The sequence below is a fragment of the Ceratotherium simum genome, chromosome 16 (assembly GCF_057802395.1).
Source record: "Ceratotherium simum simum isolate JZ-2026a chromosome 16, ASM5780239v1, whole genome shotgun sequence".
Lineage (NCBI taxonomy): Eukaryota > Metazoa > Chordata > Mammalia > Perissodactyla > Rhinocerotidae > Ceratotherium > Ceratotherium simum.
The window spans coordinates 1,485,259-1,508,329 of record NC_141915.1 but is presented as its reverse complement, the minus strand read 5'-3'; the positions used below and the strand labels follow the sequence as shown (position 1 = coordinate 1,508,329).

At 46.9% G+C, this 23,071-nt stretch overlaps 1 protein-coding gene across 1 annotated transcript; it reads right to left on the bottom strand.

Moving 5' to 3' along the window:
* Positions 1-3,083: 3,083 nt before the first annotated feature.
* On the bottom strand, positions 3,084-22,964 carry GID4 (GID complex subunit 4 homolog). Its single transcript, XM_004432993.3, has 6 exons — positions 22,740-22,964; positions 17,013-17,072; positions 12,203-12,310; positions 9,660-9,761; positions 7,824-7,954; positions 3,084-6,243 (listed from the first exon to the last, which is right to left on the bottom strand). Exons 1-6 carry the CDS (start codon positions 22,926-22,928, stop codon positions 6,180-6,182), a joined length of 654 nt encoding a protein of 217 aa, XP_004433050.3. The 5' UTR covers positions 22,929-22,964; the 3' UTR covers positions 3,084-6,179.
* Between the last annotated feature and the right edge of the window lie 107 nt (positions 22,965-23,071).

Genomic DNA, 23,071 nt, shown 5'->3' with positions numbered 1-23,071 from the left:
CTGTAATGCTTATCACTTAACATCACATCTAACGTTATAGGAATTTTTCATTGTGTCTATTGTTACGATCCCCGGCCTGGCAAGAAGAGAGCCTGTTCTGGGGATCTGCTGTGTGAGACCACATCCTAAGCACACAGAATAGGGACGAGCACGTGGCCAGTGCTCAGACGCGTCCACTGAATGAATGAAAGCCCTGACAAAGACAAGCACCGACCTGTGAAAGGATACTGTTGTCCCTTCTCTTTATTTCCCAAGGGCTTGAAGTTCTAGATGGGGTGAAAGTTTTCATTGGCTTTGTCCACACACAAGCCAAGAAGAGCAGGCTGGCATTCGCTACTCTGACGTAACGCTACTGAAAACCTGTGTCGCCTCCACCCAGCGGACCAACACTCAGTGAACCAACATCACAGGCCTGAAAGCCTTTCTCTCATTTTGATGGGGAGGGCACACTTAATCACATAAACTTCCCTGCAGATTGGAATCACCTGGGAACTTGACAGCAGGCAGGAGGTTGTGATAGAACTGGGCTGGGGTGCTCAGACATAAGGGCGATAAATAACCCCAGGTGATCCTAATGCGCAACAAGTTTGAGAAGCACAGCTCCAAGTCAGGGTCAGCTGGAGAAGGTGTGCAGGGAGGGCCACTAACTGAGCGATCACGGAGAGGAACGATAACTAACACAGCAGATGACAAGGCCAGCTGAAACATCAGAAGGAAAAAAATGGCCAAATAAACTTGAATTTCAGCATATGCTTCCCTACAAATGAAAAGCCGGACATGTTTTTCCTGCTATGTACAAATAGGGAGCTTCAATCTTTAGATGAAAAAATCTCGAGGGAAAACCTGCTCAATTGGAATCCAATTTTCAGGCACTTTTCTATGTGTCGAAGCCAGCTGCCTGTTTCACTACGGGGCAGTTTTAATGCTTTCCTTCTTGGGTGCAGTTCAGATGAATGGGGACAGCACTGATAGTTATAATCTCCCCTTCATCCTGTCTTTTTTTTTTTTTTTTTTAAAGATTTTATTTATTTTATTTTTTCCCCCCAAAGCCCCAGTGGATAGTTGTATGTCGTAGCTGCACATCCTTCCAGTTGCTGTATGCGGGACTCGGCCTCAGGATGAACGGAGAAGTGGTGCCTCGATGCGCACCCGGGATCCGAACCCGGGCCGCCAGCATCGCAGCGCGCGCACTTAACCGCCAAGCCACAGGGCCGGCCCATGTCTTTTTTTTTTTTTTAAAGATTTATTTTATTTTTTTTCCCCCCAAAGCCCCAGTAGATAGTTGTATGTCATAGCTGCACATCCTTCTAGTTGCTGCATATGGGACACGGCCTCAGCATGGCCGGAGAAGCGGTGCGTCAGTGTGCGCCCGGGATCCGAACCCGGGCTGCCAGCAGCGGAGCACGCGCACTTAACCGCTAAGCCACGGGGCCAGCCCCCACTTCGTCCTGTCTTGATGTGGGTTTCACACTTCCCACAGTCTACACATTTTCTGCCATTTCTATGGATGGCTTAAAAGCAAAGCAAACTAATGGTTAAAATTGGGGATCTAATATTGGAGACATGAAAGAGGTTTTTGCTAGCTGTGGGGATCAGAAAATGCCAATTTCCATTCTATTCCAGACCCTTACTTCCTTGAGGGCAGGGAGCATGGCTTGTTTCTGCATCACCCCAACATCTGGAACTGTGCATGTAGTAAGCCTCAGTAAATATTCTGTAGCATTATCATCAAGCAAGAAGAACATTTTATAGTTTTATACGTGTGGAGGATTTTTTCAGTTTATAAAATGCTTTCAAGGGGAGCCCTGTTGAATCCTCAATAATTCTTGGCCCAGGCAGAGGTTGTTCTCTCCACTTTCCAGGTGGGGAAACTTGGGCTCAGAGTCTGGCTGATGCCCAGAAGTCATGTTAGGACTGACAGGTGGATCCGGGAGGGAGAACCCAGGCATCCCCCAGCTCCCTCCCTCTACAAAACCACCAGTAAATGCTGTCTTCAGCCATAAAAGTCCAGCAGTGTGAACAGTCTGTTCCTTTCTTGACACCACATCTCCGGAGAAAAGAGTTTAGTATTATTGTTTAAATGACATGAGATCAGATGATACTTTATACACATGGGCACTTTGCCCTGACACTGATTAAATCCTCTTAGCATTTCAACTTGCTCAAAATTTAAGCCTTTTCAATACTATAAATATTTCCTCAAAAATTAAAATGGTGTTTCCAGCTGTGTTCCGTGGTGCTAACTAGGGAGGGGTACCTGAACGTCACACTGTAACAAGAGGACCAAGGTGTTCTGGCACACTAGTCACAGTGGTCTGTCAAAACCAGAACCAAGCATGCCAGGCTGCCTTAGGGCGCTCGGCACGAGGTGCAGAGGAATCGAGGGCCAGAACTTGCCGCTGACGTCTGCCTTCAGGATGTTGCTGGTGCAGGATCCTGATACTGCATGGTGCAGTATCACATGGTGCCCATGTGTATAAAGTATCATCTGATCTCATGTCATTTAAACAATAATACTAAACTCTTTTCTCTGGAGATGTGGTGTCAAGAAAGGAACAGACTGTTCACACTGCTGGACTTTTATGGCTGAAGACAGCATTTACTGGTGGTTTTGTAGAGGGAGGGAGCTGGGGGATGCCTGGGTTCTCCCTCCCGGATCCTCCGCTCAGGAGCAGAGGTGCTTCGGGGTTCAGGAATTTCCTCTGAGGACCAGTCCCTGTCCACATCGCCTGTGCCAGTGCCAGACTGCGAAGCAGACGGAACAGATAGCTCCGTTTGCATTTTTTCTGTGCATTAAATAAAAGTATAAATCCTGCATACATGCAAAAAAATGCTTCCACATTTCTGAATACAGAAATTAACAAAACGGAGGTCAAATATAAGTGCTGAGTGGCTGAGCACATCCGGAATTAGGAGGGAGCAAGGACATGGCACTGCCTCAGTTCCCCGGAGCAGGCCTTGCCCATTCACAGCCCACAGGGGTCTCTGGGCCTTGGGTGGCCAGAAAACCTCCATAGACACAAGGCCAGAAAGACGGCTGGTTTCTTCCAACAGAACGGTTTTGATTTAGAAATAGGACCAACTCACTGCTTAAATACCTTTATTATTTTTTAAAAATTATTTGGACATTGATAGCTCTGCAAAATACTTCTCCCATCTCAAACCCTCAAACCCTTTCCACATGTCCTCCCTAAAGAAACAAAATATTCATACTTTGCCCCCATTCAAATCTAATTGTTAAAAACACATAAGATTCAAAATCAAATATTACTTTTCTTTCCCAGAACTTGTTAGTAATTTAAAACCACAATGCAACATACTTAATGGCATTTCTTTTTAAAAATTAGCTTATCAGACTATTTTACGAGGAAAAAAATCAATTCAAGGCCTTATAGAGAATATAAATTCCCTGTTTCTGAAAGCAAAAGACATTGAAAAGCCCCTCTGCTCCCTGGGAGTCTGTGATTTCCACATTACCAACAGAACCAGCACACAGATGGACTTGCTACTTCGTATTAGGCATTGCTTCGTTACTTTTGGACTGCAGCTGAAATGCTGTCAAGTTTAAAAGGACGGGTGGGTGGGAAGGGAAAATTCCAGCCCAGAAGAGAGACGAGGCTGTGGCTGCAGAATGGAAGCTTTCTGAGCAGTGGAGTAAGAACAGCCAAACCCCTAGGATCCCACCTAACGGCAGGTTTGTTTGGGGTGGAGGAAGACGGCAGAAAATCTGCAATCTGCACTAATTTCTTAATGATGAATACAAGTGTCAACCAAAAATATTGCACGCTGTACCAGATGCATGTAAACCAGAGAAGGTTCAGGAAAGAATAATCACAGATGGGATGATCCCCAAAGATCCTTTGGGAACTGAGAGAAAGCGAAGGAGTCGATGTCAATTGTTCGGGAGTTACTAAGAGGTGGAGGAATAATCCCTTCCCTATCCTCAATGGGCAGAATTTTACACGAATATCTTCATCACAGATGTGCCCAAAAGATCTAGCCAAGGTACCACTTCTTCATTTTCCCCAATACAACCGGTGCACTTCATTACTTAGCTAAAAAAGGAGGAAATCCCACCATAGAACCTGGCCCATTTGGCTAGCTGAACACCAGCAACGTTTGCAAATGTCCTTCCCTGCCCACTCGACCGACCAACTGACCGACCTCTCAGAGCTACACATACGAGGACCTGACAAGCTCCTGGGGGCGACCTCATCCCTGGGTGTTCTGAGTGGGGCCTGTATCCTTCAAGAAACTTGCAAAATGCAGATGATATGTATGAGCAGGCCATGAGAGGAGAACTGAGGTGAATGAAATGGCATGTGCTGCCTAAAGAAAGCCAGCACAGTCCCATTGTCTCCTTTCCTCCTAGGTGACACCTGTCAGCTAAACGGGAGCCCAGGCGAGCGTGGTCTCTTACTGTGCAATGAGCTGGGTTTGACGAGAGCCAGCCATTCTGCTGCCTTTCAGAGCTTTAAAATCAAGAAAACATTTCTGACTCCTCTTTGGGAATGCACGTGAACCATTTCCACTGCAGTCACCAGGGCAACTTTTTAGGGTTCCAGGACCTTGGCCTTACCAGATGGGGTGGTCGCACCTTTGTACCAAGTCTGAGGACGACACATCCTAGATGTCCCAAGGCCCACTGACTACTTCCCCAAATATTTCTCCTTTAAGGCTTCCCCTAACATTCAATCTCAGTAACATACAGTACATATATCATTAAAAGTCACTTTTTAAGAATAAAAGATTTTCCCACCATCATCTAGACCTAAGGGTTTTGTTTTCTTATACACCTGTGGATTTGCAACCTTCAGCTTGTTTTGCTCCCCTGGGTTATAATGCTGTCTTGTTGTCAGAGCTTTCCCTCTTATATTCCGAGCAAATCTTGTAAACCATCAGAAAATGCCAATCCCCCTCAAAACCCTGCTCGTATCTGCAGGTCACAACCGATGCCAACCTACTAAGCTATTTAAACATTAAAAAAATAAAACAAAAACAAAACCACACACACACACTTTGGCACGTGAGCCTTGAGTTACTGACGTGTTCATGTTCCCACCCCTCCCGTCCCAACATTCCAGAGTCGCCATCTTAGGAGAACGGCCCCTTCTGCCTGATGGAAAAGGTCGCCATGAAGCACTGCTGTTTTGAGTAGCAAAAGGAGGAGGTACAAATGCTAAACTGGCCCCAAAAACAGTTCTCATGTTTAGCACTATAATTTACGCAATGCTGCAAAACTTTTGTACCAGGACGACTAGTTTCAAACTGCTGGTTGATTAAATATACATTTACATATAGATATAGATATAAAAATTACTAAGTCAACATTTGCTGTTTTCAATGTGAAAACGATAAAATGTAATTCTGAATAATTGTGCATTTGCCATAGGGTCCTTGTTAAAGGGACCATAAAAATAATTTTGTAATAAAAAAACTCTCTTTTTTTTTTTTAAGTTTAGTATTGCCCTCAAGTTCAAAAGTTTGGAGCAAACGTGCTGAGTAAGCATGACTGGAATCTGTTCCTGCCAGGGATCTGGAAGCCTTACATTTGGTGATCCCCGATGGCAGGCCAGGGAACCTGCCAGCCGCTGACTAGCTTGGCGTGAACATCACAGGGCTGGGCAGCTCCAGCTGACCCTGTTCAGCAATGAGCCTCCACCTCACGTTTCACTGGCGGAAGCTGCTGCAGCTCGCCAACTCCCTGCACAGAGCTCTGGGGGCACACACGTGCTGGGGCTCTGCCTTCTCTTGAGCTACCAGACTGAGCCACTGGGGAAGCCGGGGAGCCTGGGCGGGAACCCCGAGCACCAAGACCAAGGGTGACCAGGGGGCGGACCTTCTCCTCGGCCGGAGGCAGGGATGGAGGGAGGAGTGGGCATTTCAGTGATACAGAAGTTAGCTGTGCAGGAAGGAAAAGTGCATTTAAGGTAGCTTAAAAACAGGTTAAGATCAAACTGCCACAGAGAGGGAGGAAGAACGGAGGCCGCTCCCCCCATGCCCTGCTGGTCGGCCATGCTCCTTGGATTCTGTGGGTTAACATTCATGCTTTCTGATGCAAGTCTGCTCGTGAAGAAACAGGAACACACGTTCTCCTGGTTCTGGCAGGTACACAATTTTCTTGGCAAAGCTCTTTTTTGCCAAGTTCAGTTTTATTTGGTTGCTGTTCTGAGCCGCTGTCACCGGAATTCATAGATGGGTGCGCTGTGTTCAGGAACATGAGTTAGATTGAGCGACTGATACCTGCAGCGGGGAAAGACAGAGACGGGAGGCCGTCATCTAAGCAGCCTGGAAACCGAACAAAGGATGTCAAAAAACTCCCCACAACCTTAGCACCCACAAACCACACACTTAGACTGGAATGCAGTCATCTCAGACTTCTTCAGGTGAACTGAGTTTGGTTTTATTTCTCTTTGTTTGGTTATTCCTCCCGAACTACGCAGAAGATGAGCTGTTTTTAGGCCTTGTGCTCTAAGCATGAAGCAATCATAGTATGTCTTATAAGACAGAGGCTGAGTAAGCTCTGGGAGAAGACGCAGCCCAAAGCCCTGGCCTCCCCCTCCCCCCCCCGACTCTGCATCTCTCCAACGCATGGCATCACAGCTCCCTCTGTGACATCAGGCTGGAGTAGCCTCAGAGCTTCATGGCCAACACAGGTATATCCCACTTCTTCCAGCAGAACCTTCAAAACACTATGCTACGTGAAAGAAGCCAGACACAAAGGCCACACAGTGTATGATTCAATTTATATAAAATATTCAGAACAGGCAAATCTATGCACAGAGAAAGGAGATCTGTGGCTGCCTAGGGCTGGGAGGGGATGGGGAGTTTGGGGTGACAGTTTCCTTTTGGGGTGATGAAAATGTTCTACAATCGTTTGCGGTGATGGCTGCACAACTCTGAATAGACTAAAGCCCACTGACTTGTACACTTTAAATGAGTGAATTGTGTGGTATGTCAATTATATCTCAATAAAGCTGTTATTTTAAAAAGGATATGAAAAGTTTTTAAAACTCATTTGAAAACAGAACAACGACTGAAACCCTAATAAGTGTGGCTCTCAGAGGAGCTGAGAACCATGAGCCCCAGGGCATTTGCTTGCAGGTATCATTTTGCTGCCACTGAACAAGGAATTTGAGTCAACCCAGAGTAGCATCATTCACAAGTCACCAAAGTGTGAAAAATGTGAAAGAAAAGAAAGTGTTTCCACATTCAGAGAGGAAATCAGGTGTTCTATGGTATGGTCTACACTTCAGCTGAAGCAACGTGATTAAAGAAGCAGCAAGGGGGCAGGAGAGTCCCCCCGAAAGGTGACAAAGGCTAGCACCTGAGGTGGCATTCAGTCCTTCACCTCGGGTGAAACACAGGGCAGGACTGTCAACCCCCACAGGCCCCTAGGTTGGCAGACTGAAATCAAGTGCATGTGGGATCAGCGTCTAAGGAATGTGATCACAAAATTAAAAAGGCTGCCGACAGCAGAATTCACACTGTCCACAGTGAGATCTTATATTTTAGTTACTGACTAAATGTGGGAGGAATAAATAAATACAAAACCAGCAAGACTGAGATAAACATCCCTGCAATGTAGTACTGCTTGAAAGCATGCAGCAGCGAGTTCCTTTACCTGGTACTCCGTTTTCACCTCGTTTGCTCTGTGGACAGGGATGAGCCCCTACTAGGAACAACTAAGATCAAGATGCCCTCAGCATCCAAACAGAGCATGAGGTCTATGCAGAGACAAGCGGAGAGATATTCTTTTGGATTTGGTGAGCCAAGGGAGAGCCGGGCCAGTAAGCCTCCACTGTGGCCTCGGGTTTCCTTACCATTCTGAACTCCTATGGTAATAGTAGCCCTCTATGGAGGCTGCCGACTTCTGGAAGCAGATGTAGTAGAACCCGGCAAAGGAAGCACCGCTGATGTCTTTGATCGTGTGGTCTGGGACCAGGAACTGTTCCTGCACACAGATGGAGGGCATCAGTAACAGAGCTGTGCCCCAACCACCTCTGGGGCCTCCTAGGTAACCTTCAGGTGGTTCTAAGGTTCCACTGCCACACGGTCCAGCCCAGACTTGCTGGGAGATGGCAAACCTCTGTGTTTCACCCTGACTTGTGAATAGTATTCACGTGCCACTCGAGTAGTCTACATACTAACGCAGCAAACTGTCTTGAGCTCCTAGGGTCAGCAACTGAGGGAAAGTACTATGGTCCAGACAGCACATAAATGAATCAATACCTACCTACCTTTCTGAGCCCATAGACAGAATGCCCTGGGAAAAGTAAGTTTCTGCTCCACCCCCAGGAACTGTCACTAGCTTCCTGATCACCTCAAAAACAGTGGGTCATTTCTGTTGGCCTGTGGATTATTCTGAGGGCAGCTCAATCACCACTAGCCCCTGTAACACCCCCTTCAAAATGCTCTACACCTCAACAGCAGCAATCAGAACGGTACTGTTCTTGATTGGGCACCTTATGAGACAGGCAAGTTTGTTATCTCCGGCTAGTGCCAAGAGTTGAAAGGCCACATCCTCACACCTACTCTCCTGGAGATATGAGGTCAGAGGCCCCAGGGCCCCCAGGAGGTCTACTAAAAGCCCAAAGGTGAGTCACCCAAGAAATTCTTTGGAGACAAAATAACTCCATGTTTTTTCATTTTAGATGCTCTCCTTCTCCTTCCTCAACCTCTGAAACTGTAATTTTTTAAATTAGAACATTACAAGATACTTCCTTTAACAGGAACTTCCTTTAACTAAATATAGCTGGCATATTTCCCATTAGACGGCAAGCTCATGAGGGCAGGATTCAGCATTTACATTCTGCACCTGGCCACTGTCTACTTAAAGAGTGATGATGCCCACCCCCCAGAATTATTAGCTATACAAAGTAAAGATTGGGAATTAGTACCCTAAACAATTCGCCTGTAGGAAAGCTGGCAAGATTTCAAGATAAAATAGGTTTTTCCTACGGACTGGGGACTATGGCTTGGAGGTGGATGTATGTTCACAGAGTGATATAACGAACTTGGCTCATGACCTGCTCTCTTGTGGCTGTAGCACATCACCATCGTGCTATCAAAGCAGGGAGCACAAACAACTCCTCAGCCCGATGCCAATCCATGCAGATGGAGCTCTCCGAGGGCCAGGGAAAACCCAAATTCCATTACTGCTCCCTCATTTCCTGAGCTGGAGGGAACCAGAGTTGCTAAGACTGAGCCCAAGGGCAAGGACGTGGTGGAGGGAAGAGTCACTTAAATGGCATCTCAGCCCATGGCTGAGAATAGGGGATAAAGGATGACTGAGTTCAGAGACAGTCGGGCTTCCCCTTAATCCACAGAACATTTGGGATGATTCAACCTGGAGGCTCAAAGGGATTCTTGGGTGGGAGAAAGGAAACGGAGAAGACACAGCAACCGAGTCGAGGGGACTACCCCCCAGGCATGAATTCATCTGCTAACCACTAAACAGGTTAACCAAAGAGAAACCATCTGGGATGCCAGCAGTTAACCCATGAGCCCTGGAGCTGTGCCTGCTTTTTACGAGTATGTCAAGACTCTGCCATAAGGGTAAACTGTCATAAGCACTGGACGCAGGAAGCAGACTGGGGGCAGTGGGATACACTACGGGAGCTGCACAGTCAGAAGACCACCTTGGGGTGGGACCTTACCTTCCATCTCATGAAGACATAATCCCCATTCTTCAGCTCTTCATAATCAAAATCATCTGAATTAAATGATTTTGCATACTGATAAAAAGCCAGAAACTTGCCCTAAAAGCAAAAAATAGAGTATGAGAATTGATCAACAGACGGAGAGGCTGGGGTCAGAACCACCCTTTTGTGCTCAGGTCAACCACCTTTGCAGAGGTGTGACTGGCGGTGGACGCGGCGCTGACAAGAGCAGTGAAGGCCACGACTGGAAAGGGAGGCTTCGGTCACCCCCAGTGAACTCAGACCTGGACTCTGGGGCAGATTCCTGGACTCCCGCCGAGTCACCACTGGCCTACGCCTGCCTGGTTAACGTGGCCCAAAGAAAAGGCTGTAGGATGGAAATGGACACAATTCCAGGGACTTTCTGTCAGAACACCTTACCACAAACAGACCACGCTGAGAAATGAGCGAGAAGATGTCTGTAAGTAAATCAACAGTGCAAAGAGGGTCACGCAGAGCCTCAGGGGAGAGCGGCTTTAGGAAAGCGGGGTCCTCTGACATGAGTTAACCACAGACGGTTAACATAAAAAAGGGAGACCGGAAATGGGTTACAAAACTATATTTTATGATCCCATTTTTGTACCCCCACAAAAGTATATATATATCCAAAAGAGATTCAGGAAAAGGTTAGTGCCTGTGTTAGCTTTAGGTGTTCTCATTAAAGACAATTCTTTTTCCTTTTGCTTTTCTGTTTTTTCAAATATTTTTAAATAAGCATGTATTAATTTTATAAGAAAACATCTTAAAAAATCAAGATACAGAGATATTGTCATAGAATTTGTCACATAGATATTTGTCACTTAGATATTATAATCTAAGAACATTAAATGTATGGACTCCTGGCTTTATAGTACCACCATAATACCAACTTTAAATATCATGCAGGAAAATCTGAGGGTGAAACACAGTGTCTCTGATTCCAGTTTACAACGGAAAAACGACGCCATCGGTGAGGTTTATCAGACTCTGTAAATCTGACAAACCATGGCACAACACAGAGCTCCAGAAGCCCCGTATGGGGATCTGGGAATCCTAGTGGGTCGGGAAAGTTGTGGGAAACATGGAGTACTGCAGGGGAAGCCAGAGATGAGGAACAGCCAGCGGGCCCAGCTCCTCTGTCCCACCTCGCTCAGTGCACCAGAGCCAAGGGTGGCCTCCTAGTCCCTCTTTCACTCAAAATATTTCACCCCAGTCTAACAAAGCCTGGAATCCCAGACATTTCCCAGTGTTCTAAAGGAAGTCAATGAGAAAATTAAGAGTTGCTTTCTTAGTATTTAATTTGCAGCCAACCTAGCCTAAAACTGGGTTTTCACTGGGCTCAAAGTCCTTGGTTTTTGCAGGACCAATCTGATATGGAAAACAGAGTTGAATGGGAGACAGGCTGTGGTTCACTACCAGGAAGATCCTTCTCTTTGGGGCTGACCAGCAGAAGAAGGGCCATCTTGTGAGGCGGCACCACGGAAGAAGACAGGGCATCAGGCAGGCTGGGACCAGACGGCACCAAGGAGCCCTCCAACTCGGCCTCCTGACGCCGGTGGCACTGTGCGCCACTCGGGCTCCTCGTACCATCTGGATACTAGGATCTTGTTCGTTCTCCCATATTATAGAGACACAAATGACTGTCTAACTTTTAGTGTCTATTTGCTATAACAATCAAAATATGTAGCTTTCAAAAAATGTTCTAAAAAGCTCAAGTTTAAATTTAATTGAAACTCAGCATTTGATAGATATTCCTTTCCTAACTCAAGTAAGAAACATTAATAAACAAAGCAGCTAATCTATAGTGAAGTTAACTCAGACGAGAGTCTGCAGTAGGATTCTCTCCAAGTACTGTTGTGTCAGAAACCAGGAGACCCATGCCAGTGTGAGTGGCAGTGGGAAGAATGAGGAGCTTCAGAATCTTCATTACTGACACAGTTGTTTTTAGTTGGTTTAGAGGGTGAGCACACTGCACTTTCTTGGTGTTAAACAAAAATCATCATTGCCCTGGTCAACTAAGCCAAAAGGCTATTACGATAGGCTGAGAAATGGATTTTGAAGACACAAGACTTGTGTGACAACCAGTGAAAAGATTTGAGGACAGTAACTCTAACTTGGAGTTAGAGTCCTGAAGTGTTCATTGCTGGTGAATGAGAACATGCTCCACCCTGGATAGTTAAAAGGTGAGGGGCTGGCCTCTTCAGTGGCATCCTGACAGTTCTTAAGTGAAGACTGTGTCTTGTCTATCAGGAGCTAGGATGAGAAGCCCCCTGTGGGGTAGCCCACATGGATAAGCCAATGGGAGGGGCAGGTTTCCAGGAACCGTATCTCACCCAACCCTCAAGTCAGAGGCCATTACTGTATGTTTCACAGGGCTTCCCCTAGTACAGGAGATCACAAGGGAACAGTGGACAGGAGATGGACAGACAGGTAGACAGGGTGGGGGATGGTGATGAGATCCTGAGAACTAAGTTCCTCAGCTCTTAGCAGTCCCGGGGGGCCCAGAGCAGAGACTTACTCACCCAGTGCTTCCGGTCAACATCTTCATCCGCATCCCACTTTCGAGTTAAGAAAGGGTGTTTTTTGCTGATTATTTCTCCTTCAAAGAAGGTTGTAAGGGTTGGATACTCCTATGGTAAAAACCCAAATATCAAAACAAGATGTTGAATAGGAGTTTTAACCTTATGCAAATGAAGAACCAACCTTGCTTTAACTTCTTCCCAACACTTTGACAAAAACCATCACACTACTAAGCAACAACCCAAACCAGAGTCAGGTCCAGGGACGTGCTGAGGGCTGTGGACTGAACCTGAACTGAAGGTGCCCAGAGGGCGGTCTCTCAGACTTCAGGGACTTTGCCAGAAGCAGAGAACCCTTCTGTGGCTTCACTTGCTATGTGTTGATCTCTAGAAAAGAACTCAGACGATTCCTACAAGCAAATTCTGAATATCCCAGCACACAAAGCAGATGGTAATTTAGCAGATTTTACTTTCCAAGAAAAACACCCAACGAGTCTCTAAAATCATAGCGTTCACAGCTAAGTCTCCCTCCGGCCATGGCCTGGCCCATCGCTTCTCAGACTAGCTCAGTGGTTTGTCCCTTTTACACCAATTCTTCAAGTTTCCAGGTGTGGATTTTTTTGTAGAATACGTTGATATATTAGGGATACCTTTAATTCTATCATATGAACTAAGACAATTTAAAATAGGGAAAATATACGTAAATCAGGTCTGCAGTAGAAAACCACAACCATAAAAAAACACACTGTTGAAAAAACAAATAAGCTGTCATACTAATTGGGTGCTTAGAAGACTCCTGTTAATTTTATTTGCTATTTGTTCATCTGCTAATAATGAGGCAGCAAGGATTTGGAAAAAATTAATGGAAGAAAGTTAACACTGAAAAAAGTCTACCATTTCTCTACATTTGTAAAAACCAACCAACCAACCAACAAATGACCCCTCAGCCCAGCCTGCCAGCTCTGGTGTTTCTCGGGAGCACAACAATGACGGCCATGCCTGACAAGCCACGGATGACAGTCCTAATGTCCCCAGGACCACAGAGGTCCCACTTTTGTCTTCAGACCCTCTGTTAGCCCCTCTTGTTTTGCATTAACTATCTACAGGTTTAAAATAAATCTGTTCTGATAGCTTTGCCAATTCTCCCAGCTTGGCGGGCCATGCGCTCGGGACCTTCCTGAGAGGATGCTACAGCAAAACCCAGGAGGTGACATCGCTGCCACCACTGCAGTGACTGGGCAGGCCCGCTCGATGACACTCCGCTGGGGGCGTTAGTTCCATTACCAGTGGACTCGGAAATACTATACCTTCAACACCCCCCAAATCCACAACCTCCACTGCAGCACTGGCACTGGGTTCCTCACACAGATATTTACACACAAAGTGTGAAGAAGTCAAAGAGAAGAAAATTTCCTAAATAGAAAACCGATTTTTTTTTGGCCGGCCCCGTGGCTTGGTGGTTAAGTGCGTGCGCTGCGATGCTGGCGGCCCGGGTTCGGATCCCGGGTGCGCGTTGAGGCACCACTTCTCTGTCCATCCTGGGGCCGAGTCCCACATACAGCAACTAGAAGGGTGTGCAGCTATGACATACAACTATCTACTGGGGCTTTGGGGGCAAAAAATAAAATCTTTAAAATTTGTAAAAAAAAAAAAAAAAAAAAGAAAACCGATTTTTAAGGTATAAACTAAATTACACTCATCTGTCTTAGGCAGGACTATTAAGGAAAAAAGATCTATATAAGTTAGCACCTGACTTGAGATTTTAAATTAAAAGCTATTTATATTGCTTTTCTGAGTTTTGAACTTTAATATTTTTTCAACACTTCCACAAAGAGAGAGAAGAACAAAATGATACAGTTGTCCCATTAAATAGAAGGAAATATGGTTCAAATCACTAGTTTTCCTAATGCATGATTCTGCACTGGCTTCTCTTTAAAAAACGTTTTAGGCAATATATCAGGGTGCTACAAAGTCACCTGATATACTGTTTAATTCTCACCAAACTCTGAGAATTAAATAAAATAAATAATGAATGAGAGTCAGTATGTACAGAAGTCACTAAAAAGACAAAATATGTCTCAGTGCAGGACCAGGAAATTCAAACAGTTGACTATAGCCAAACTGTGGGTAATTTATAGAGTCAAAGAAAAAACTCTTTTTCAGTGGAAGGAGAGATACCAGAAAACGGAGTCAAGAGGGAGAGGCAGAGCCAGCACCAGCCCCCAGGTAGGCATGGGCTTCCTATGGGGGGTCCGGCTGCTGCCAGGCATTGAGGCTGCCCAACCCACTCCCCTCACAGACTACAGGCCCACCAAAAACTGTCTCATGAGTCTGGCTTTCTACATAGACTTGCCTTCTGGGAGATTAACATTCAATTGGCCAGTAAGTCAGAGAGAACTTCCGGAACATGCGCATACTTTGTTTCATAGTGAGTCAACGAGCACTCTTGTCCACGCATCAGTCTCTTATGAGTTGGGTTAGTGGGACCTGTCTCCCTGGTTCCGAGCAAGTCTAGCACAACCTCAGCGGGAGCTTCCAAACCCTGCAAATCCGTCCAGTGAGTGAGTGGAGGGCCTGGCTGTGATGCCCCCCAAGGCTGGGCTCCCAGGCCCCGTGCCAGCTGCGGGGGGCCTCCCTAGGGACAGTCCCTCTCCCTACTGGTCGCTGGCTCACAACTGCAAAGAGAATTTATTGGACACCTATTCTTCACGATTCTGGGATTTCATTTTCAGAAACACACACACTTTAAAGCTGTGCTTATGTGTGAATGTGAGGGAGCTAAGAGGTACATTATCTCCAATTTAATAATTTTCCATACTGTATACATGAGGAAGACTACGACTAAAATCCAAACCATTTAAACAGTTTTATTAGAATAAATTATATATTTGATATTTGACAACTATAAATGGGAAAGCAAACAAAAATAGATAACTGTATTTTAATACAGGTGTAAAATCATGCAAAGAATTGTCACCCTTTTCTGCACTCTACTGATGATCTACAGTGACCATTTATTAGATTTATAATTTAATATAGAGTTATAACCTGTAACTTAAAAAGTTATTATGTAGTCGTACAACGCCACGTCTATACTAAAAGCCAATGCATTGTACATTCTAAATAAGTGAATTGTATGGTATGGGAACTATTATTTCAGTAAAGCGACTAAAAAAAGATTTTTAAAAAGATGAATTCAAAGAATCTGAGGCTTGAGCAGGACTTAGGAACCTCAGGAAACACATCAGCCTTTCTCTAACTAAATGCTGCGTCCACTGCTCGACCTGGAGCAGACCACCCTGGGGAGGCCGTGTGCTCATGAGGCCATCCCATGTGCAGGCAGGAAGGACTGGCCAGGAGGGATGGTCTCCGCATTCTAGTCATGAGCCTAAGTCCCCCTGGGCTGGCCCCCAGTGAAGGGCCATGCCAGCACCTCCCCCCGCCTCCATGGGAGCCTGGCTGTTCAGGACTCAGAGGGGCCTCCCCCCGTAAGGGTCACTTGCTCCCGATGGCAAGTTCAGTGCACTTCTGTACTCGGTTTCAGGACTTTTAGTGCTCCTTACCATTTCCGCGTGGCTCCCTACGACCAGAATGACTGGTCTTGGAGTTGGTGCTAACATTCCACATATCAAATTCTGCTGGTTTCCTTAAGAAGTTAAATGTTTATGTTCTGCACTGAATTAATAAATACATTTGGCTGCCTAAGAGTTGAGCTATTCTCTTTACTATATGTTTTCAACTACCACAAATTAAAAGGTTAGAGCCCTTCATTTGGCTTTCATCTTCTACCCCTACTTGATTAGATGTGTTTCTAGAGGTGAGGAAGAGAGACCTTTTTGTCTCAACAGCACACTTCATAGGAAATTCTCAAACTTCTAGCAGAGAACTAGAAGAGCCAGACGGAACCAAGGAGACCGAAACAATTGTTTCAAGATGGAGGATAACCAGGGCCTTAGTTGGTATCCCATATTTGTATCACAGTATAGTCTACCACTTACTCTTACATTGTTTCCTCCCCACTAGGTCAAGCCCCTCGAGTAGACGGAGCAGGCATTTTTAATTCTCATTTTACAGATGGGGAAACTGAAATGAAGAGAAATGAAAGGTCACGGAACCAGTAGGGGTTCCAGAGCGAGAATGTCACCACTCTCCAGGCAGCCTTTCCAGACACTGCTGGGCTATAAAGACAGGGAGAGCTGCAAAGGCCAACAGGACGCTGCAGCCTGGTCTAGACCAGGCCCTCACTGCGGAGTGAGGCAGCCAGTTTAGTCGCCTCCTTCCTCTTCCTGTTTATTCACTCGTGGGAAAAGAAAGAATGCTCTTTCTTGCTTTCCGTATTTCCAGGAGTTTAAAAACTTGGTTCAAAGAAAGGAAAACACTCTGCTTTACACAGTAGCTACTTCTGTTAGAAACAGGAGAAACAGGATGATCACTTTTCATTATGCCAGTGAACTCAGGGGTTTAGAGAACTTCCAAGACCTCCGTTCTCGAGCAATTGATGCTTATCCCAGAAATTGTTCAACTTAAGATGAGTGTGGTAGCTATATTCTTACTATATTTTTTTTTCTCAAAAAGGATTGAAAATAAAATTAACTGTCACATTATGACTTACTCACAAACTTTTCTTTACAGATCTGTGAATCTGTGTACTTTCCAACAGGACGCATCAAAGCTGCCTGCTTGGTGTTTGCAACACTGAGACCAGGTGCTGTAACCAGGCCTCAAAGAGGTGAGATCGCCTGCCCTTCACACTCGGACACTGCTGAGCGTGCGGTCCACTTGCCAGTTCTGGTTCATCTGCAGGAGTGCTTACCTCAGTAAGGCCTTTAATCTTCAGGTACCCACAAAGGTAAGAGTTCCCAGTGTCCACGTGCTGGAAAGAAAGGACACACAGCCTCGTTACAAACGGAGGAACCACCAGGAAACAAGCTGGAGGGACTCTGGAGATCCCCGCATCCATCATCCATCGGTCAAAGGCGCCTGCAGGGCTAGGCGGGGTAAGGGAGGCCTGGAGGCCAGCGCATGCACAGTGCAGCCTGGGGCTCACTGGCCTGAGACCTTCGTGAGTCCTCCCCATCCACATGCCTGTTCTGATGAAGCAAACTGATCCCAGGACACTCTCAACTTGCTGCAGCGAATATCTTGAGACTGAAGCACCTTTCTGGAACAGCGAGCCCACTCAAACCTCATTTCAGGACTGCCTTCCACGCAAGTCTCTCGTTGGTCTACAGACTTTGTGTGTTGCTGGGCACTAGCCCTCTGCTTCTGCCTGTACACGTGGTGTCATCCCTAACCTGGGGTTCACTGGTTTTCTAGTGTCTTTCTAGCCTAATTGTATGCTGCTCCATCACTGGTCTAGCAAGTCTACTCCTCCTCTATATTTACACTACGAACCATCCTGCATTATTTCTTTATGAAATGTGCAGAATATTCAGGAAAGGCATCTTACAAAGATGTATAGAGTATAAATTTCAGTTATGAACCAAAATGCTGACCCCAAATCTGAATATATTGTAAATGCTCACTCTGCCCACATCATATACGGAGGCCTGTATTTCTTGACAAAAAGAGGAGCCTAAAACAAATGGGGGTAACAGGCATAGGTTTTGAGGTTTAGCAGTCATTAATTACTGGTTGCTGAGACACTGCCAGATGCCTACCCAACAACCAGTTTCCTACTTTTCCACACCGTCAGGTCCCAGATGTTGTTCTGGCACCTACCCTGCCCCTGCAAGACCTGGTCAACCCTGATGGATCCAAGGCAAACGTGTGCCCCCGTCCCCTTGCGAGTCACTGGTTTAGGGCTGAGTGACCCAGTTCTGGCCAATTAGATGAGTGTGTAAGTCTCCTGGGTGCCTCTGGGGAAGATTCTGGCTTTTGAAGGGGCTCTTTTCCTTCCCCTGCTGGTGGCAATATCCGCACACAGTGCCCAGTCCCGTGGCAGCCATCTAGGGATCATGAGGAGAAACAGGCCGGGAAATGCCAAGGATGGCAGCACAGAAAGACAGAAGGAAACATGCCTCTGAATGAGCCAATCTGGAAGGAAGCCCTCTCTAAACTTCTTGTAATGTGAGATAAGAAGTTCACTTATTCTTTAAGCTATTTTGAAATGGGTATGGTTACTGGCAGCTGAACGCAGACTAGCTAGTACATTTCACCCAAATTTATAGAGACTCATCCTGAATAGGCAGATTTTCAGATTTCATGACGATGGGATTAACTTACAAAGTAAACTCCTGGAATTAAAGCAAAACAAAGTACAGTGGTACTGTAGCACAGTGAGATTTTAATGTTAAGTGAGGTCTCACTTTAAGAAATTAGAAAAATTTTGTGGAATTTATCAGATTCAGGGATCTACTATTTCCAGTTACACCATAAATCAAATACTAAGGCAATCCCCCAAAACTGTAATGAACTCAGTCAGCCAGGCGAGGTCAGCACCGCAGCCAGCGGGCTTCAATGAGGCTGAAGTGCTCCCAGCTCGGTGCTGGTGACAACAGTATTCCACATGAAAACTGCAAGAGCGTCTGCTGACCCTGGCACTGGACATTGCCTAAGGCAGCTGATCCGCACTAACGTGGCTCAGCCAAGATCTTTTAAGAGGACACACAGCTCTAACCTGAGTCCTCAAACTTCATGTATGCAGTTCTCACTGAATTCAATACAGTCTGGGGTCTCACAGCTGCTGGAAAGGGCATCAGGTGGCAAGGGTATCTGCTAATGAGATTAAAAACTGAACTGTAAACTGGCTAACACTTTGCCTGGATTATCACATGCTCAAGAACCAGAATTTCAGTCTGGCCTCTGTTCAACCACGCGTCTCGCTCATTCTGCCCAAACTGATCCTGATGACGACTGGTGAACTCAAATACACCACAACCCAGAGAGCTTTAACCAAACGACAGGCCAGCATCTCCACAAGAAAGAGAACAAGGCAAATGTTTAGCAAAGAAGGTTTCACAGCACAGCTGTGTCCAACAGCTGCTCTTTTTAATATTTCTTTCACAGTGACCCTGGCCTTCACTTCACTCTTGGCTTCCTGCATGGCAGAGGAGAAACAGAACAGTCACAGTAATAACAACAACAACAAAAACCCCGTCAGAATCTCACAAAGGTTTGAGGAACTCTTCAAACTGAAATCTCTAAAAAAGAAAGTGCTCCAAAAAGCACATGAAAAGATGAGCAACATATCATTAGTCATTAGGGAAATTCAAATCAAAACCACAGTGAGATACCACTTCACACCCACCAGGATGGCTACAACCAAAAAGATGAACAAGGGGCCGGCCCGGTGGCACAGTGGTTAAGTGTGCGCGCTCCACTTTGGCGGCCCGGGGTTCACAGGTTCGGATCCCGGGCGTGGACACACAGACCGCTTGTCAAGCCATGCTGTGGCGGCGTCCCATATAAAGTAAGGGAAGGTGGGCATGGAAGTTAGCCCAGGGCCAATCTTTCTCAGCAAAAAGATGAGGATTGGCATCAGATGTTAGCTCAGGGCTGATCTTCCTCACACACACACACACACACACAAAAAGACGGACAATGCAAGTGTGGAGGAGGATGTGGAGAAACTGGAACCCTCAGACACTGCTAGTGGGAATGTAAAATGGTGCAGCCACTTTGGAAATCAGTCTGGCAGTTCCTCAAAATGTTAGACATAGTTACCATATGACCCACCATTCTACTCCTAGGTATAACACAAGTGAATTGAAGACATTTGTCCACTCAAAAACTTGTACATGGATGCTCACAGCAGCATTATTCATAAGAGCCAACAATTGGAAACAACCCAAATATCCATCAACTGAGCAATGGATAAAAAAAAATGTCATATATCCACACAATGGACTATTACGCAACAATAAAAAGGAATGAAGCATTGACACATGCTGTGACATGGGTTGAACCTTAAAAACATTATACTCAGTGAAAGAAGCTAGACAAAAAAGGTCACATATTGTATGATTCCATTTACATGAAATGTCCAGAATAAGCAAATCTTAGGACAAAAAAATCAGTGGTTGCATACAGTTGGAGGGGGGTGATGGCTAAGGGGTATAAGATTTCTTTTCGGGGTGATGAAAGTGTTCTAAAATTAGATTGCAGTGATGGTTTCACAACTCTGTGGATATACTAAAAACTACTGAATTGTACTCCTTAAATGGGTGAATTCTATGGTATGTGAATTATAACTCAATTAAGCTGATATTAAAAAAAGCAAGCTTGAAAGAGGCTGAGTTATAAAAGGCAGAAGTATTCTAGGAAGGTAGAGTCCAAGAAACTAGTCCTGGCTGAAAAACCAGATGATGGGGCAATTCACATGCCACTGACTTGTTTCAATGACTGACAAACAGCTCACCAATCCAGATGCAGGGCAGCATTCCTGGGCAGGACCACCCCCCCACCCCCCCACAGACATCCTACTCAAGTGGCTTCCAGCCATCGCCAGGTGTCTGCTCTGGGCTGCCCTGAGACATAGCAATCGTGCACCAACTCAATCACCGCTTCCACTGGCTCACAAGGAAACTGGCACCTGACAGGAATTCAGAAACAACACACTAATGACAGCAGTTGCCACAGTAACCAGAGCAGCCTTCTCTCTGACACTTAGCTACCCTGCCAGTTGTCCCCCAACCACATCAGAAACCATCAAATTTAACAATGGGCACAAATTCAAGATCATTCCAAACACGACCACACCAGGGATCTCACTTGCAGAATTTTATAATTACTTGAAAAAAAAAAAATCCTGTACTTTCATACGAAATTCTCACATTTTAAGCAAAAGGGATGGGGGATCACCACGTGAGGCATATAATTACGAAGACAGAAATACCTCAGTCACAATAGTTTTTCACTTACAATAAATATCATGGCTCATAACAGAAGTGTAAGTTTACAAACCAAAGACACAATTAACATGAAGATGTAGTTTTCCCAGTCAAAAAAAGAGAAAAATATTTATTCCAACAAAACAGTAAGAAAAGAGAGGGTGATCAATGCTCTGCAGTTAGCAATAAGAAAATGCTCTCAGTCTTTTGGGTGGAAGATCTACTTGTTCAGAAGAGACGTTAAGATTTAAAACTTCAAAAGAGCAAAGGGCAAGCCTAAGGAAAAGACACATCCTACATTCTGTCCTCACATGGGAGCAGTAAGGCAGCAGAGTAGGACCTCAAAGCTTCTGTAAGGCCTTTCAAGGGGACAGCTGTTAGGACGGGCTTCTGGGAACAGCCTAGGAGATGGGGTGTCAGGCTAAGGATAAAGGCGCAGAGGGAGGGGGGAAGTGGGTCCTAAGGCAGGCAAGGGTAGGTAGAAAGGAGGAACAGTTTTGTAAGGAAGGGAGAGAAAAAGGAGCATTAACCACTGCCCATCTCCTTTGGCTGGGGAAAAAATGCCAAATGTGTTACCACTTGCATGAGAGGGATGAGGTGCAGGAAAGGGCCAGGGCAGGTGAAGCTGTAGTTCCAAAGCTATCAGGGGCTGGCAGCAGACACTCAGAGATCCAGGTCAAATCGGGGGAGGTGGATAGACATGAGAAGGAACTATCCATGTGAGAACTAAAACTGGGTGAGTTAGATTTCCAGTACATGGGTATCAGAGACTGGCAGGAAGCCTGGCTGTGTAGGTAAGGGTTAAGAACAGGGAAAGAGGGTCCCCTGGTGCCAAGAAAGGAGGAAGATGAAGGCATGGGGTGGGAAGATCTGGGTAGGCAGGCCAGGGAGACTGGGAGCAGACTGGAAGTGGCCAAAGAGGGGTAAGGAGTATGAGAAGCCTGGGGCAGGAGGCCTGGGTGTCCCAGCCAGGAAGAGACTGGAGCAGTAGGGGGTCCCATGACACAAGACCTAACATACTGTGAGGAGGCCCTCCCAGCAGCACCCAGGATGTGAGTGCCTGGTGTTGGGGGGGGGGGGGGCACGAGCCAGGAATCAGTTGTGGGTTGTGGGCTCTCAGGGGCTAAAGGGAGTTGGGTGCTCCCAGATCTGAAGGGGCTGATTAAGCTTCGTCCCAAAGACGAAACCCTAGGAGGAGGAGGGCCCCAGAGCCTGAGGATTCCTGGGACGGAGGAAAGGCGGCAAGGAGGCATGTCTCAGGTCTGGGAGAATCAGACATGGGCCTAGCCATGGGGAGGGTCCCGAGTCAGGAGAAATCAGAGGAGAGCTCCTCAAGATCTGAGAGGGAACGAGGGAGGGCCGATCTTTGGGCGACAGGTCATGGAGAGGAAGGATCCTGCTCTGAGGGTGGCGAGTCATAAGGGGCTTCCGGATCCCAGGCGGGCCGGTCACGGGCTTCATGTCTGGGACAGTGTTCAGGGTCTGCCAGGAGCTGCTCACGACAGGCTCCGGGTGTGAGGGGGCAGGTCAGGGTTGGGGTTCGAAGCGTGTGAGACACCAGCTGGGCAGGTCCCGGGGGTGAAGCGCCGGGTGCGGGAGGCCCGGTGGCGAGGGCCTGGTCCGCGGCTGCGGGCTCGAGGAGCCGGGGGCGGGCACGGCCCGCGAGCGCCGCGAGGAGGCCCTCGGGCCCGGCCCGGCCCGGCGCTCACCTGCAGCACCACCTCTACGTCGTACGAGTTCCCCTTGCTCTTCTGGTGGCCGCGGAACTTGGAGCCGCTGTAAAGCAGGCTGGTGGCCACGCCGGGCTGCTGGGTGTTGATGGGCGGCGGCGGGATGAGCGAGGCCGCGGAGGCGGCCGAGGCACCGGCCGGCGGGGGACACTCGGTGCGGACCGGCATCGCGGGGTCCCCCGGAGCCAGGGCTGGGGGGAGGGGAGAGGAACCGCCGCCGGCGCGCGGGAGCCGAGGAGGGTGGCAGGGAGGGAGGGGCCGGGGCGCGCGCGCGTGGGGCTGGGGCGGGAGGGGGGGAACCACCCGCCCGC